Source organism: Neolamprologus brichardi, chromosome 11, assembly GCF_056152115.1.
Source record: "Neolamprologus brichardi isolate AB-2024 chromosome 11, ASM5615211v1, whole genome shotgun sequence".
NCBI lineage: Eukaryota > Metazoa > Chordata > Actinopteri > Cichliformes > Cichlidae > Neolamprologus > Neolamprologus brichardi.
Genome location: NC_142114.1, coordinates 22,559,848 through 22,577,533, shown reverse-complemented (window position 1 = coordinate 22,577,533; position 17,686 = coordinate 22,559,848). Strand labels below are relative to the sequence as shown.

Below are 17,686 nucleotides of genomic sequence, written 5' to 3'. Positions count from 1 at the left end.
TTTTAAAAATATGTCTGCATAAAGTGTATAGTACTTACATAAATTGCAAAAAAGTGCAATAAACTACAAAAGAAATTAAAATCGTTTTTGTTTTTTTAACATATATTTATAGTTAGAGAAATTTAAGAGGCTTATCCCTCAAAACTGTAAATACAAAAAAGTTGCACAAAATAGTTTCCCACCACAGGAAATTTATTTTGAGTGTCTTCATAGTTTTATTTTTGAAATACACCAATTTTTATACACTGCAGGAAAAACGAAAATAAATGTTATAATGCAAATTTGCAAAAAAGCAGCATATGCATCAAAATAAACTATTTCCAGCAATGCAATATGAGTCCTAAGCATCCCAGAAACGACACAGGAAGTCATAAAGTCAAAGATAACTTTTAAAAACACCAGTATAGGCTCGTGAGGCTATATGGTAAAAAAAAACTACAGAGGTTTTCCGCGAAAATGACGTCACTTCCGGTTTCGGGCAGGTCATGGCGGACATGCGATAGTTCGCGCTGACGTCTATTCCAACGTAGGAAGTGTTATGAACAGCTGATCGGATCGGCAAAGCGTGTTTCTGGAATATTATGTTTTTGTTGCTGCAAGCGCTTTTTATGCAGTTTTTGCAAAGCTATATGTGGAAGGAAACTGTGACCGAGGACAAGCTGATGGCATAAGATGTAAGTACAACTCCTCCGGTTTCATATGGAAAAAAAATTATTGCGCTAGCTTATGTGGTTGCAGAGCTACCGGGATTTAAAAATAGTTATGCAAAACAGAGCATGCCGCTCTGACCGGTTTTAAAGGGTTAAACTATAACTTTCTTCCGACCGCTGCATGTGGAAAATTGATTCAGATCTGCTTTTCATCTGAAAGTGACAAACTTAGACATTTTCATTATTATTATCACTGCTTAATCAACACCCATCTCTCTCTGTTTTTTGAACTCTCCTTTCTTAAAAGCAGAAAATGAGATTGTAGTTGTTCTTGGCTGATAAACACAAAACATTTTTCCTATGATTATTTTTCATCTACAATGTAAATTTTGTCTCTTTTTTACTCCTTTTTTTTCCCCTTTACAATAGCTGGTGACCTGCAGAATCACCGCTCTCACAATCAGAGGCAATTACTTTTACACAGCGCACAAAAACACTGTGACGTCAGACACATTCACACTCACTTTTTTCATCTGCGTAAATAAATCATTTGGCCAATGGCATGTGCCATGGTGATCCATAAATATGATCACAAGTTTATTTAATTATTTTCAACCCAACAAAACAAATAAACAAGAACATGATGCTGATGCTATGAACACTCTACACACATGAGTCAAGATGCAGAAAAACTGCTGCGCATCTGAAAGAAGAAGCTGAACTCACAGAAACGCTGCACACTCCAGTTATCACACTTATCATAGTTCTGTTTCCCTCTCTTTGATGAGTTCTCAGACAGCTCTCGATCTGATAATGTGTAGCTTGCTCATCAGCTCAGAAGAGACCGCAACGCAACCTCACACAGTGGTTGCGTGCTTTTCCCCACACAGTGGCAAAGACTTGCACTTTCATATTCAATTCAGCTTCTCCATCAAGTACTTTTAGCTGTTTCATACAGGGTTCAGCATATTAGTTTCACAGGCGTGCTCTATATCTCAACAATGGCTCATATTAGGATGACAATTTTTCCAAACAGGTCAAGTGCCTCTATGCACGTCATTAGTTTAAATATTTACCTATTTTACTTCAGCTCATATGTCATTGTACTGAATTTGAGCAACCCTAAGCTTAATGCAGATTACTTTTAACAATTATCCACCTCAATTAAATCTATGGTCTGGAGCACAGGCTGTTGTCGATCAGGGCAAGCTAAAGAATAAACATTTTGTGTCAGCAAGGGGTTGGGGAAAGCCATTCACCAGAGCATATCTTAAGTGCTGCTGATGTGGGCTGGCCTTCTCCACACGCTCTTCAAGGCTGGTGTGTTTTCTGAAAACTTCTAACATTTGAATATCTTCCATTTATAAGCCTGCGATTAACCGCACGGCTCAGGTCCGCGTGAAACCCGCGCGACCGTGCTCGCGTGAACCCGCGCAGCTAAGGAGCCGTCGCTCTCTTTTATTTAATTACTTTGCGCTGCCAGGAGCAAAGTCCAGCATAAACGTCTGTCACCCTCTGACGCACTCTTGGTTGCTTTGGAACCCATGATAACAACAACAGCCAGTGTCACAGACCACGTGTTCTGCTCCGCACCCGCTCACACAAACACACTCAAACACAACAACAACAACAACACAAAATAGGCCTACTCCGGACTCGCACCGGACCGCTCGGGACACTAACCCAGGTGTGGGACACTAACCCAGTCGCGCGACAAAACCCAATGAAGGGACGCTCGGGACACAAACCCAGGGCGATTTCAAAACCAGACACTCACCGGACGCTTGGGCCCTTGGGCGATTTTACCAAAACCTCTTCGGGACACTAACCCAGTTCTGCGGTTATAGAGTCGCTCTCTCAACTTACTCGGCGTTGCTTAGCGTGTAATGTAGCCTCAAATCATCGAGGAGAAAAGACAGACAGCCAATCCACCTGCCCGATGACAAATTCTCACGTCTCGGGACTTTACTACAGGAACTTCCTGGCTGACGTCAGTCTTTCAGCGTGTCTCTTCTCCCCTCGGTGAATGTCGACTCCAGGGCTCCGGCTCTCGAAGGACCAATTAATGATAGGTTTGTAGCTTAAACCTATTCGCTGGAACGTTGAAGACAATATAATTACACAGCAAAGCAATACACGAGTAGGCAAAGTTCTTCATGTTTCTCGTGCACGGGAGAGAACCGGACAAACGCCGTTCCTTCGCTTGACCCCAGTTGCTCTCGTCCGCTCCCCCGTAACACTGCTCTTTTATTGAGGTTACATGAATATGCATAGGTTCATTAACATACGACGTCTACATACAAACAAAGAGTACCTTGCCTGTGCGTTGTGTAAGTGTGTGTGTGTGTGTGTGTGTGTGTGTGTGTGTGTGTGTGTGTGTGTGTGTGTGTGTGTGTGTGTGTGTGTGTGTGTGTGTGTGTGTGTGTGTGTGTGTGTGTGTGTGGTCAGAGTGTGACCCCATAAATGACTTCCCTAAACCTGCTGGTCTGGAAGTCCAGCAGTTCATCTAAACAAAAGGCACTTAGCCTAAAACAGATATAGCTACGTTTATCCTACCATAAAACAATAAAACAAGGTACGACCTCTTCCCATGCTCCCAGGATGTAGGTGTGGATTCCAGAACACTCTGGAATCCACACCAAGCCTTTGCAGCCTGCTAAAGATCACACATCCTATCACTACACAATTAATTATACACCTCTAAGCATATATGGTTAAATATTTCTAAGCATAAATGACAATCCAACAATACAAAACCTAACACCTACTAACACAAACACACATGCAATGAAGCTCATGAAGACCAAATAGCATTTTAAGCATGCATTTCTGTTACCATCATCTTGTCCGGTTCACTTAGTAGGTTAAGAAGTGATACATAGACTAGTGAACTTGTCACGGTCTGCCGGGGCAAGCCGTGTGGTGGTTATTTAGGACCCGGAAGCGGCAGCTCAGGTGCAGATGAGTGTTTATTTACAAAAGGAAAATACAACAGCAATGGCGCGGGTGAAGCAGTAACAGAAAACCTAAACTGTGCAAACTAACAAAACAAACCAGAAACGTGGAAGCAGGGAAGTCCGGGGAAAAACACACAGAGAGACGGATGGAGAGACGCAGGGAGACCGAGGGGAAACAACACAGACGAACCAGCGACGACTAAGACAGAAGACACGACTTAAAAACACTCAGAGAACACAGGGAGATTACACACAGGTGGGGGGCACAGCTGGGAGTGATTAACGTGACGAGACTAGGGAGGCAACTGAAAACACTCACATAAGACGCAGACCTTCACAATAAAACAGGAAACACACACACGCAAAGACACCGACTAGGAAACGCGGACTTAACAGAATACACTAAACAGGAGGAATAGAACCAAAATCACTAATAGAAAACACAAAACGCTGGGTCAACAGGACCCAGGATCATGACAGTACCCCCCCCTCAAAGGCTGGCACCAGACAGCCCAACAAGAAAACAAAAACCAAAAAACAGAAAACAACCCAACCAGGGCGGGCGGTGGGGGTCCAGGACGGAGGGCTCGGAGCAAAACAGAACAGGCGCACAAGAGGGACAAAAAAAACAAAAAAACAAAAAACAAAACACGAGCCAGCACCAAAAGCAACAACAAAAGAACACACCGGCGCCCAAGAAAACAGTGTCCAAAACAAAAGAGTTCAGGGGGCCGGCCAGGGGGCCGACAGCACAGGAGTCCAAACAGTTCAGGGGGCCGACCGTGCGGACGGCAACGGTGGCGACGCGGAAACAGTTCGGGAGGCCGACCGTGCGGAAGGCAACGGCGGCGACTCAGACGAAGGGGGTCCGGAGGCCGGCCGCGAGGAAGGCCACGGCGGCGACGTGGAAGCAGTTCAGGGGGCCGACTGTGCAGACGGCAACGGCGGCGACCCAGGCGACGGGGGTCCGGAGGCCGACCGTGCGGAAGGCAACGGTGGCGACTCAGACGAAGGGGGTCCGGGGGCCGGCCGCGAGGAAGGCAACGGCGGCGACGTGGAAGCAGTTCAGGGGGCCGACCGTGCAGACGGCAACGGCGGCGACCCAGGCGACGGGGGTCCGGAGGCCGACCGTGCGGAAGGCCACGGCGGCGACACAGGCGACGGGGGTCCGGAGGCCGACCGTGCGGAAGGCAACGGCGGCGACGTGGAAGCAGTTCAGGGGGCCGACCGTGCAGACGGCAACGGCGGCGACCCAGGTGACGGGAGTCCGGAGGCCGGCCGCGCGGAAGGCAACGGCGGCGACTCAGGCAAAGGGAGTCTGGGGGCCGCTTAAGACGGCGAAGGAGGCCGGCCGCGCGGAAGGCAACGGCGGCGACTCAGGCAAAGGGAGTCTGGGGGCCGCTTAAGACGGCGAAGGGGTCCGGCCAGTGGCCAGGAAAGTGGCCGGTTAGCTGCAGCCCCAGTTGAGGCTGGACCAGACGAGGGCGAAGCGGATGCAGCCGGACCAGACGAGGGCGAAGCGGATGCAGCCGGACCAGACGAGGGCGAAGCGGATGCAGCCGGACCAGACGAGGGCGAAGCGGATGCAGCCGGACCAGACGAGGGCGAAGCGGATGCAGCCGGACCAGACGAGGGCGAAGCGGATGCAGCCGGACCAGACGAGGGCGAAGCGGATGCAGCCGGACCAGACGAGGGCGAAGCGGATGCAGCCGGACCAGACGAGGGCGAAGAGGATGCAGCCGGACCAGACGAGGGCGAAGAGGATGCAGCCGGACCAGACGAGGGCGAAGACCTGGAGGCTGGACCAGACGAAGGTGAAGAGGCCGCAGCTGGCGTGGATGAAGAGGCCGCAGCTGGCGTGGAGGAAGAGGCCGCAGCTAGCGTGGAGGAAGAGGCCGCAGGTGGCGGCGTGGAGGCCGAGGCTGCAGGTGGCGGCGTAGAGGCCGGAGGCGGAAGCACTGCAGGCGGCGGCGTGGAGGCCGGAGGCGGAAGCACTGCAGGCGGCGGCGTGGAGGCCGGAGGCGGAAGCACTGCAGGCGGCGGCGTGGAGGCCGGAGGCGGAAGCACTGCAGGCGGCGGCGTGGAGGCCGGAGGCGGAAGCGCTGCAGGCGGCGGCGTGGAGGCCGGAGGCGGAAGCGCTGCAGGCGGCGGCGTGGGAGCCGGAGGCGGAAGCGCTGGAGGCGGAAGCGCTGCAGGCGGCGGCGTGGGGGCCGGAGGCGGAAGCGCTGCAGGTGGCGGCGTGGAAGCCGGAGGCGGCGTGGAAGCCGGAGGCGGAAGCGCTGCAGGTGGCGGCGTGGAAGCCGGAGGCGGCGTGGAAGCCGGAGGCGGAAGCGCAGCAGGCTGGACGGGTCCCTCGGACCCTCCAGCGGAGACAGAAGACAAAGGCCGGAGCGGTCCCTCTGACCCTCCAGCGGAGACAGGAGACAAAGGCCGGAGCGGTCCCTCGGACCCTCCAGCGGAGACAGAAGACAAAGGCCGGAGCGGTCCCTCGGACCCTCCAGCGGAGACAGGAGACAAAGGCCGGAGCGGTCCCTCGGACCCTCCAGCTGAAGCCATCACTAAGCCAGCAGTCATGGAGGCTACTAGCTGACACAAAGGTGACCGGCAATTCACTGAGCACTGGCTCTGCTCAGGCAACGCTGACATGGTGCAGTTCTCAGGTGGCTGCTTAAACTTCAGGGGTCCAGAATCAGCTGGGGACTGAGACCTAGCCTCTGGGGAAGCCCTGGAGCGGCAAACTGTGCCAATGGCAGCTAGACCATGAAAAGCACCCTGAGTGGTAATAAGACTTTCTCCCTGCATGGGGTGAACGAGTGACACTGGAGGCGCAGGGGCCTGGACTACAGGTGACACTGGAGGCGCAGGGGCCTGGACTACAGGTGACACTGGAGGCGCAGGGGCCTGGACTACAGGTGACACTGGAGGCGCAGGGGCCTGGACTACAGGTGACACTGGAGGCGCAGGGGCCTGGACTACAGGTGACACTGGAGGCGCAGGGGCCTGGACTACAGGTGACACTGGAGGCGCAGGGGCCTGGACTACAGGTGACACTGGAGGCGCAGGGGCCTGGACTACAGGTGACACTGGAGGCGCAGGGGCCTGGACTACAGGTGACACTGGAGGCGCAGGGGCCTGGACTACAGGTGACACTGGAGGCGCAGGGGCCTGGACTACAGGTGACACTGGAGGCGCAGGGGCCTGAACTACAGGTGACACTGGAGGCCGCGGTGACAGTGGAGCTACGGGTAGCGGGGGCACTGGAGCTACGGGTGACACTGGAGGCACTGGAGCGCGAGCTGAAAGTGACTGCGGAGACTGAGCTGAAAGTGACTGCGGAGACTGAGCTGAAAGTGGCTGCGGGGCGGCTGGCTGAGCTGACAGTGGCTGCCGGGCGGCTGGCTGAGCTGACAGTGGCTGCCGGGCGGCTGGCTGAGCTGACAGTGGCTGCCGGGCGGCTGGCTGAGCTGACAGTGGCTGCCGGGCGGCTGGCTGAGCTGACAGTGGCTGCCGGGCGGCTGGCTGAGCTGACAGTGGCTGCCGGGCGGCTGGCTGAGCTGACAGTGGCTGCTGGGCAGACGGCAAGCTGGTCACACCTTCATCTGCTGCGCAGAACACAGCCCCTGAATGAACAGTCACACAGTCAAAAAACGGAAAAGAGTCACCACTCACCACAGCCGGCGAATTAGAAGTCCGAACGTCCGGCTGTGGGGTGGCGCGCCGGCGGCGCGATCGGCGTTTCCTCCCCGCAGACGGCTCCGACGGGCCGGGCAGGATCACATCCGACGAGTCGGGCAGCGAGGCAGGAGTGGCTGAGAGAAGGTGGGGAGTGTGCTGGAGAAACGCCTGCATGGTCGGGGGAAGTGATTTCAAAAGCCATGGGAGGCCGGAAAAGAGCCGTTGTAGCCGCTCTTCAACGGTGCGGCGAAGCTCGTATGGAGGGTTCTCCAGCCACAGCCCGAGGAGAATCTCCACGTTGTAGCTGATGTCATCCTGGAGCTCCTCGGACGGATCGAGTGCCGCAGGGTCCATGTTGGCTGGTTCGTACTGTCACGGTCTGCCGGGGCAAGCCGTGTGGTGGTTATTTAGGACCCGGAAGCGGCAGCTCAGGTGCAGATGAGTGTTTATTTACAAAAGGAAAATACAACAGCAATGGCGCGGGTGAAGCAGTAACAGAAAACCTAAACTGTGCAAACTAACAAAACAAACCAGAAACGTGGAAGCAGGGAAGTCCGGGGAAAAACACACAGAGAGACGGATGGAGAGACGCAGGGAGACCGAGGGGAAACAACACAGACGAACCAGCGACGACTAAGACAGAAGACACGACTTAAAAACACTCAGAGAACACAGGGAGATTACACACAGGTGGGGGGCACAGCTGGGAGTGATTAACGTGACGAGACTAGGGAGGCAACTGAAAACACTCACATAAGACGCAGACCTTCACAATAAAACAGGAAACACACACACGCAAAGACACCGACTAGGAAACGCGGACTTAACAGAATACACTAAACAGGAGGAATAGAACCAAAATCACTAATAGAAAACACAAAACGCTGGGTCAACAGGACCCAGGATCATGACAGAACTAGTATTATTTTTGGGGAAGGATGATTGAATCAGCGGTGAACAGAATGCTGCAGGAGGGTCAGATGAGTGGGGACTAATAGATTATTGAGTTTCTGGTTTCTGATGTGTGAGGGAGGTCTTATCATGACACATGGGGAAAACAAAAACTCATTTTCTAATAGAATATTGCTGTTGTGTGAGGTGTGTGTGACTGGTGGATGAAAGTTTTGGGGATTTACGTGGCTGATGCATTTTCTTTTGGTACCACTTTGAACCTGCCAATTAGTTTTGTTTTTTCATCATTCTAACAGAGTATGCTTAGACAAGTCCTAAAACTAGGCCTTCATATTTTTTTTTGATTTTTAACAGTGCACTGAGATTTTTGTTTGGCAATTTTCTCTTTTTCAAGCAGGCCTGCAAGATTGGAATCGAAAGCGCTACACAACATGTTGATCAATCGCAAGTGAGCTTCTCCAAAATTAAAATGGGCTCGGGAGAAAGCCACTTATTTGGGACAATCAGAAAACAAGTCCCTGGCAAAAAGGATTCAGCGAGGTAATCCAGTCTAAATACTTTCTTTTTCTTTTTTGAAATGACGTCATTGCTGGCAGTAGAAACTTATTGCGTCACGAGAGGTTCTACTGTCAGCAAATAAAAATGGGGACTGACTGGACTGACAAAAGCTTTGACTAAGTTGACACCAGTATGCAAGATTGCACCTCCACCATGACCTGACAAAAGGGTGGATGTATGTATGTTTCTTTTTACAGGAGCAGAAAGATGACAGCAGCAGGTTGCATGGGCTTTTGGGCCGTGCTGACTTAACCTTTTAAATGCCACTTTCTGTGTCTGTGAATTTACCAGCTGTGTGTTTTTCATGACCTTGTATTGTTTACAGTGCAGAGGTCACTGTGAGAAAGTGTGCATACAGACGCGTTGCGCTAACATCTACATCACTTGCATGCATCATCTACAGTTGATGCATGCAGGTTTGACCTGTATAGGACTTTCTTTCACTTAGGTATTAATCACGTTATTGTAATGCCTTGGTGCCACTGGATTTTAACATGTCTGACACTCATACTTAAGACAAATGGTAGGGGGTGTAGTAAGAATGTTGGGGGAAACAGGAACTCCAGAGGACCAGTCTTTTGTCTCTTCGAGGACTCTGGGAAGTAGCAAGGGAGTGTGAACCTTAAGGTGTGAAACAGCTGGGTACTGGCTTTTGTTCCTGAAGAAGGTATTTAACTGAGAGCTATGTTAGGCTCAGAGAGACTCTGCTGACCGTCTGTCCCGCGGTCATGCAGGGACTTCATCAAGCTTGGTTGTCTGTTCTTTGTGTGTGTTGATTAAAGAATGTTAGCTACCGCTCACCGCTCGTCTGCAGGCTTTATTTAAATGGAAAACTTCCACAACAGACCACAGACCCTTGGACCCAAACCAAGCAAAGAACGTGTTGAGCGCTTCTCCTAGATTGTAACAGTATCAATAGCTCATCAGACACAAGTGGGTGACAATTCTCAGGGGTGCGGGGCACAGACTCGGAATGAGTGCTACCCATGACTTGAACACAGAGTGAGCAAGTGAGAGACCCTGGCAGCACTCAGGGAAGGCTGGGGGACCATGACAGTTTGTGTCTTTGTCTGCTTCCCGTTTTATTTCGGTGGTCTCTCGTCTTGTGTGCTTGTGTACTTGTGTCTGGGTCAACTTTGCTAGCAAGAGATAGAGAAGCGTTGAAAGGCTGCTCCAACGGAACTAATTGTTTCAGAGAAAAACACGAACACAGTGTACAGTCGAGTCTTATTTCTTCACGTCATTAGGCCACAAATAGAGGTGACATGAGCCACATGATTGAGCCACAGGCATTACAGCCTCTTATTGCGTGTTTCGTTTGGGTTTCCAGCGATGCGTGGAATTACCAAAGATAGAGAGGGCATAGCCTAACATATGAAACAGGAAAAGACCGCTGTGTAATCCATTTATTGCAAGAAAGTAACCATATTCTGAATACCACCTTTTTTAAATAGTAACTGTAACGGAATACAGTTACTCATGTTTTGTATTTTAAATACGTAACACCATTACATGTATTCTGTTACTCCCCAATCAGCATCAAACTCAAGGGGTGGATGAAGGTGATAGACAGGTCTGGTCTCCCTGGGCAGTTCAAGCCATGGGTTTAGCAGCAGATTCTCTCATGAATTATCTGGCCCTCGCTCGTATATGAGGTGCCCATGACTATAGTCCCATTTCTTGCTTGCTTGGACAGCAAGACTGGGAGGAGTTGGAAGGAAGAAGAGGCAGTGCTGGGATTGGGAGCATTCCTTCAGTCCTGGTCAACAAGAAGGAAAGACGTTAACTAGTTCTTGAGGAGGTGCACTTATTCTGATAAAGTGGGAGCAGGCAATGAAGCAAAATGTCAGCTGGCAAGATATCTGCTCATGTAACCCCCAGAGGATTAAATTCCTCATCCAGGAAGTTTGACTTGCTTCCCAGATGTTCTCATGGTACAAGGTTGAGTAGCCAGCCTGTCGCCTTTGTTCAGGGACAGGGACCCTCGAGCACATCTTGAACACTCGCTGTGTGGGACCGAGCTAAGGACCAGATCCTAGAGTCTATTGCAGAGGCAATCAGCAAGGGGATTAAAGATAACTGGTGCAGCACTGTCGTAACCAGAACCATCAGGATAGTCACTGCTGGATAGCAACCAGAGAACCAGCCCAAAAACTGAAAGGGAGGCTTGATTGCAACCGCATAAGACTGGCAGTTCAACAGGTTTATTTAAATTTGATCTTTTTAGGTCCCACAGTAACTCTATCCTCCTGCCTTCTGAAGGGAAATATTCTGAGCTGTGGCTGCTTGACTGACACCTATATATCTACTTATATGGACTGCATTATTTCAAAGAATTCTACTGTGCATATTCATCTCTGTCTCAACAAATGAAAGAAATGTGGTCACTGGTAAAATAAGGATACCAGCCAAACTATCTATTTCACAACTTGGAGTCATGGAGACCGACAGAACCCCACATGCTGAGCACTGGAAAGAATTCAAAAGGTTTATTTACAGGTTTGTTTGAGGGGAAAAAATAATGTAATCAGTGAGGCATTTTAAGGTCCCTAAGTGGCAGCGAAGGTATTATGGGTTTCCAAGGCACACACACACTCTGAAGTATAAAGCTCACAGGCCTCAGGCAAACATGGAAAGGTCTGCACAGAGACACAGAAAGAGTTATGTACCCACCTGACGCAAAGATCTGGCAATGACTGAGTGTCTGCTCCAACCTTAAGTAGCCGGCCTGATTGTTCAACTAGCTGCAGGTGATTCAGATCAGCTGAGCAACCACTGAGGGAAGGTAAACACTATACCCACAAAACACATGCACAGACTGACAGGGGAGAAAGAAAGAGAGAGAAAAAGAGTGACGGAAATCCAGCATGACACCGGGAACCCACTGCTAAATAACACAGAACAGGAAGTTAAAGGCAACGGTTATGTGTGTATGTAAGTAACACTTCTGATTACATTTTTGTGTGTATGTCATATTGTTATTCAAAAAGGTTTATGCTCAATTTCTTCTTTGCTGATGTGATTCTTGCTCATGGGAACTGTTTTCCTGATTGAATGTGAAATGTTCTCTTACATAAATATATTCCAGCATCAGGTTGTTTGTATTGTTGTTTAATCTCCGGAGCTATGGAAGTGTATGTTTTTGTTAAATACATTTGCACAAATTTGTTTCTAATGCTCTGAATCTATAGGGTCAAATATTTAGCAGGTATTATCTAACAAGAATAAAGATAAAACTCTCAAATGTGAAGGAAGCTATAACCAGAAGTGGCTGTTAGCAGGGCTAAATTATGCCAGAACAATCCAGAAAGGCATTTGGCACCTTCAGTTATTAAGCAATTAATGCAAATAGGGTGATGAATGCATAATACCATTGAGTGAGTTATTTTTTTTAAAAAAATATAAGCTCTCATTGCTTCCAGCTGAGGGCATGGAGATATTTGCTCAACAATAAAAAAAAAATAGTCGCATCCCACACGCTCTGCTTACATCTTCAGCATATCCTGTTTTCCACCTCTATCACTGTAAAGTGGACGTGGTGTAGATAAGATAAGAGTTGGATCTCAATATATTATTTAATAATATTTGGGTATTGTTATCAGATATGTAAGATATTTAGCAGATGCTATGTAGATCACCATCTAATATCTCTGAAATATTTAAGCTTAATACCTAATCTCTTAATGCTTTATGTTTCTACTCTAGAAACATGAGTTTTTGTTTCACAGAAAACTGTTGTGTAGAAAATGTTGTTGTGTTTTCTGATGGCAACAAATGATGTTAGTATTTAAAATGTTTGAGATTTGTTTGAAATTGGTACACAATTAATTAGTTCTACTTAGGGTTGGGCGATATGTAAAAATTTTCCAACCGACAATTGTAAGCCCAATAATCAACGATGGGCAATATATTCGCACATACGCAGACTTTTAAAGGGCGGGGCAATGTAATCATGAAAAGACTGATTTGCATGTTTACAAAACAGAAAAACTCCAAACATGGACGAACTAATTGCCAAAAAATATAAAGTCGCCAATTTGGGATTTCTTTGGCTTTAAACCAGATGAAAGAAGTAAATCTAAGGATGTAACCAAAGCGGTGTGCCACTTGTGCAGACAATGCGAGAATTTGCTCGCGGATGAAAGACGGTGCTGTTAAAACATCGCAAACATTATTTTTTCTTTTGACTACTTTTACTAGCTCTATCATTATGAGCAGATTTACACATGGACAAATAAATCAATCAATCGCCCTTGTAAAAACGATAGTCCATATATTTGTCCAATCGCCCAACCCTAGTTCTATTGTAATTTTGGAATATTTGACTACAGGTTTTCCTTATTATTGATACAGTCCAGTCACTTGGCAGTGTTCATTCTCATAAAGAAACCTAAAATGGCCATACAAATGAATGTAGTACATATAACCAAAAGAAACAATAGGCAACCAAAACAGCAAGTGAAAATGAAGCAAGCTCCTTAACTTTGGGATCTACTGTTTTGTTATAAATTTTGACATACATGTACATACAAGCTCTTAATGTTTCTGTGAAACTGGAAAAGGAAGTTGTGGTGGAGGGTTGCAGCATTGGTGTGTCGCTAACAGCAACCTTCTATCTACACACTGATTCAGAAAGCCATTGAACCAGAGCAGAATAAATTCAGCTGAGAGTAAAAGATTTCCTTCAGCAACACCACATACTTCTCTTAGGTTGAAAAACAGCCAGCGATAAGTGTACGGTCGTTTTCATAACTGGCCATTACTGTTTCAAGTATAAAACGCATGAAGAGCATGAATCAGACTGAAAGTCAATATAGACTCTTACAAACAGAACTACATTTCCTGAATTACACTAACTGTATCTTTTTTTTCTATTGCTGATGCACTGGACTTTTACCCCCTACAGGGTGTGCACTGCAACATTTTTTAAACTACTTACATGAGGACATTTGTTTTGAGTGGTAAATGGACTGTTTTTTTTATATCACTTTTTTTACTCTACCAGAACTTAAAGGGCTTTATACAACATGCCCCATTCCCCCATCCAAACACACATTCATACTCCAGTGGATGCCACAAAGAGCAACTTGGAGTTTGAGTCTAGCCCAGGGATATTTGTCATGCAGACTAGAGACGCCGGGGACAAAAGCACCAACTTTGCAATTAATAGATGGCCTGCTCTACCTTCCGCGCTATGGCCACCCCTTTACATTGTAGGTTCCACACAGTTGTCCCCATTTCAGTTACATATGCTGAAGTTATTCTACTTAACCATGGGCACCGATACATTTTAAAAGATTAGCATAGATTGCAAAAGGACCAGTGATATTTTTAACATACTTGATACCATAGGTATTTCCTGTTGCAAGAGATGTCAATTTCGGAAAAAGAAAATCATTGACAAACTGTTCCTAAGCAACAGAAAACAGAACTATAGAGGTTAAAGCCTACATGTTATTTTCCCCTGCGCTGCTGGAATCACAAATATCTTAAAACACTATGAATTAATTGTCTACTTGGGGAAAACAATGTATGTATAAAATGATTATTTCTTCCCTGAGTTTTGTTGTAGGTGTAACTATATCATTTTTAATTCTAATTATAAGTTCATAAATGATTACAGGAGAGTAAAACATAGGAAGAGGTCCTTTATTAACCCATCTAAGACAAACTGTTAACATGCTGCTGTTTTGCATCGTAGTTAATATTAACCACTGGTGTTAGTTGTTGCTTGTTATGGGATGAACAAAGAGGTGTGTCACATGTGACTTCAGCGTGACTGTTTCCGGCTTCTAACATTTTATATCAGTTAATCTTTGAACTCTCGAGTTACATCCTGAAAGTCTTTGATGAAAGTTGCAGAATGGAATTTTAGTTGTTGTTAAGTCTGGAAACTTTCTTCTGCTTGGTGAGTAAATACATTTACCTTATCACACCAAATACAGAAGATTCTACAATTTGTGAAGTTCTACAGCTGATGCAAAAAGTCGACTGCCTCATTTCTTTGGCACTGATCAGTGATCAAAGTGAATAAAAGACATTTTATTCACCACTATATAAAATGCAAATATCAAAAGTATCAACTGAGCAATATTTAAGGTGCTTATTTTACTTCTTTATTTATGCATTTAACTATTTACATAGATAGGTTGGAAATAAAACCGTTCAATATAATGTGATGGATCAGTGAACGTTTGAACAGGCAGCTGTCTTTTACTCTGTTTTTAAATTGTCTGAAAAAAGCTAAATGTTTTAGTATTATGGAGTATATTTTTTCTAAACTGTGATTGGTATTTTGTTCTTTTTTGGTTTAGGTCCATAATGGAATCTACCGTGAACAGTGGAGTGATTCTTTCAGTTTACATCATTTCCTTCCTGATTGGCTTCCCCTGTAATCTCTTGGCTATCTATGCATTTAGTACTAAGATTCGCTCCAAGCCACTTCCAACAGACATCCTGCTACTCAACCTGTCTGTCTCTGACCTGCTGTTTTTGATCATTCTGCCTCTCAAGATGCACGAGGCAGCATCTGGTATGAAATGGAATTTACCTTATTTCATGTGCTCCATCACATCCTTCACATTTTTCTCCACAATCTACACCAGCTCCTTGCTGCTGATGGCGGTCAGCGTGGTTCGCTACATAGGAGCAGCATTTCCTATCACCTATCAGAAGCTGCACAAACCCGTGTATGCAGTTGTTATCAGTGCTGTTATTTGGCTGATCTCGACAGCACACTGCAGTATTGTTTTTGTCATCCAGCATCACCCATCTTTGGCCAGCAATAATTCCAGTACTTGGTGCTATGAGCATTTTACAGACGAGCAGAAGCAGATCCTCCTCCCAGTACGTCTGGAGTTTTTCTTTGTACTCTGCCTCATACCTCTTCTTATTTGTGTTTACTGCTACTTGCGCTGCATCTCGATTCTGTACAGCCGGCCCAGGATATCCCAGATGCAGAAACAGAAGGCCATTGGCATGGCCTCAGGGACTCTTGCTGTGTTCCTCATTTGTGTTCTGCCATACAATTTATCTCATTTAGTGGGTTACATCCAGGGACAAAGCCCAGAGTGGAGGTACTACAGCTTGCTGCTTAGTTGTTTCAACACCTGTATTGATCCAATCATTTTCTACTTTTCCTCCTCCATCTTCCGCTTGTCAAGTGAAAAGTTCATTTTCAGGAATTGTATGCTCAGTCCTTCACGGTTCCAAGGACATGTCAACAGCTCTAGCTAGACTAACATTTCCTTTCATTAGTAATTGTTCATATTTAGTTTGATTATATTTGTTTGAGTGCACATTACAAAGATAAAATAATATGCAGTATGTAATCTCATTACAGTCTACTTAACTCTTATGTCTGGCACATTTTATCTTAATCTAAAATATATCCAAGTTTTCTGCTCCCCACTCACACAAACTATTTTTGGTGATTAAAAAACATTGTTGCATAACACTGGTGGCGCATAGTGGAAAAGTGAGGTCATTTTGATATAAACTGATGCATTATTACCTGATCTAATCACTTTGCATGTGTTTAGAAAATGTGTTTACTGATAGCGAGACATAAGAATTTTTTTGAAATAGCTGTACAGGGTTTTTCTGAACTTCCTCATAACTGCTGCATTTTCAATGACTCAAAATAAAATGTTAATGAAAATAGAAGTGTTTATAAAACTGAAATGTATTTTGGATTTTATTTTTTTAAAGCAAAGATGGCATTTTTCTTATTCTGTAATGCTATCTATTGATTTGTTTTACTATTAGCATAATACCTTAATATTACATATCTTGAAAACACTCATTTACATTAACAATCCTGCGCAGAAGGTCATAAGCAGGGCCGATCAGCCTCGAATGCTTGCCTGGAAACTTGCCTGTCACAGCACTGTAAATGGCCACTGCACGCAGTTCAAAGAAAATTGGTCTGGTATGCAGAGAGGTGCACGTAATATAATTTATCATTCTATAGGTAATGCTCAATTCAGTTGCTGTGAACATTTTGAGAACTTTATTTAAAGAACATGGACACAAAAACAAACAAACAAAAAAACAAAAAAACAACAACAATAATAATAATAATAATGATAATAATAATAGACAGAAGAACATCATATTAAGTCAAACCGACAGTCTTCTGGTTAAACTTATTGAAATTTACTATAATTTACTTCTTATTGAAGATACTTGAAAGGTGAAATTAGTAATAAGCAGATGTTCAATAGGTTTGATTAAATTTGGTCTATTCAGATCCCCCAGTTATCCTTTCCCAGTCTACCTGTCTCCTGAAACAAGATGTTCTGAGAAGTGTCAGCCAAGTAGACACAATACCTTTGACACCCATTCATCCATTTTCTACCAATTCAGGGCCCCAGCTGTCAGAGGGCAAGAGGTAGGGTACACCGTGGACAGGTTGGAAGTCTCTCACAGGGCTAACACAAAGACATAGACAGACAACCATTCACACTCACATTCACACCTATGGGCAATTTAGAATCACCAGTTAACCTAACCCCACTAACTGCATGTCTTTGGTTTGCGGGAGGAAGCCAGATTACCCAGAGAGAACCCAGAGAAAAATGGGGAGACCACGCAAACTCCACACAGAGACCCTGGCCTGACGGTGGAATTGAACTCAGGACCTTCGTGCTGTGTGACAACATGATACCTCTATATTATTTCAAGCGATTCTTTAGTGCTCATTCAACTCTGTCTCGACAAATGAATACAAAAATTTGGTCTCTGGTAAAATAAGGATCCCAGCTAAACTATGAACAGTGCAACCTGGATAACACTCAGAAATAACACCAGACAGCTGTCTGAAGGCAATGTGTGTATGTTAGTAATATTTCTGATTAAAAGTTATTGAGTGTGTGTCATATTGTTACTCAAAAAGCTTTATTCTCGGTGGCCTCTTTGCTAATGTGGTCGTGC

At 46.0% G+C, this 17,686-nt stretch overlaps 1 protein-coding gene across 1 annotated transcript; it reads left to right on the top strand.

Moving 5' to 3' along the window:
* Positions 1-11,561: 11,561 nt before the first annotated feature.
* On the top strand, positions 11,562-15,988 carry LOC148100554 (free fatty acid receptor 3-like). The gene is made up of 2 exons (XM_087847807.1): positions 11,562-11,686; positions 15,067-15,988. The coding sequence occupies exons 1-2, from the start codon at positions 11,562-11,564 to the stop codon at positions 15,986-15,988; spliced, it is 1,047 nt and encodes a 348-aa protein (XP_087703933.1).
* Positions 15,989-17,686: the final 1,698 nt, after the last annotated feature.

Excerpts from the sequence above, each read along its gene's own strand:
- LOC148100554 (XM_087847807.1), top strand. The coding sequence starts at position 11,562 with ATGCACAGACTGACAGGGGAGAAAGAAAGAGAGAGAAAAAGAGTGACG. Across the intron at positions 11,687-15,066 it reads GGCAACGGTTATGTGTGTAT|GTCCATAATGGAATCTACCG; the intron begins GTAAGTAACACT and ends TTTTTGGTTTAG.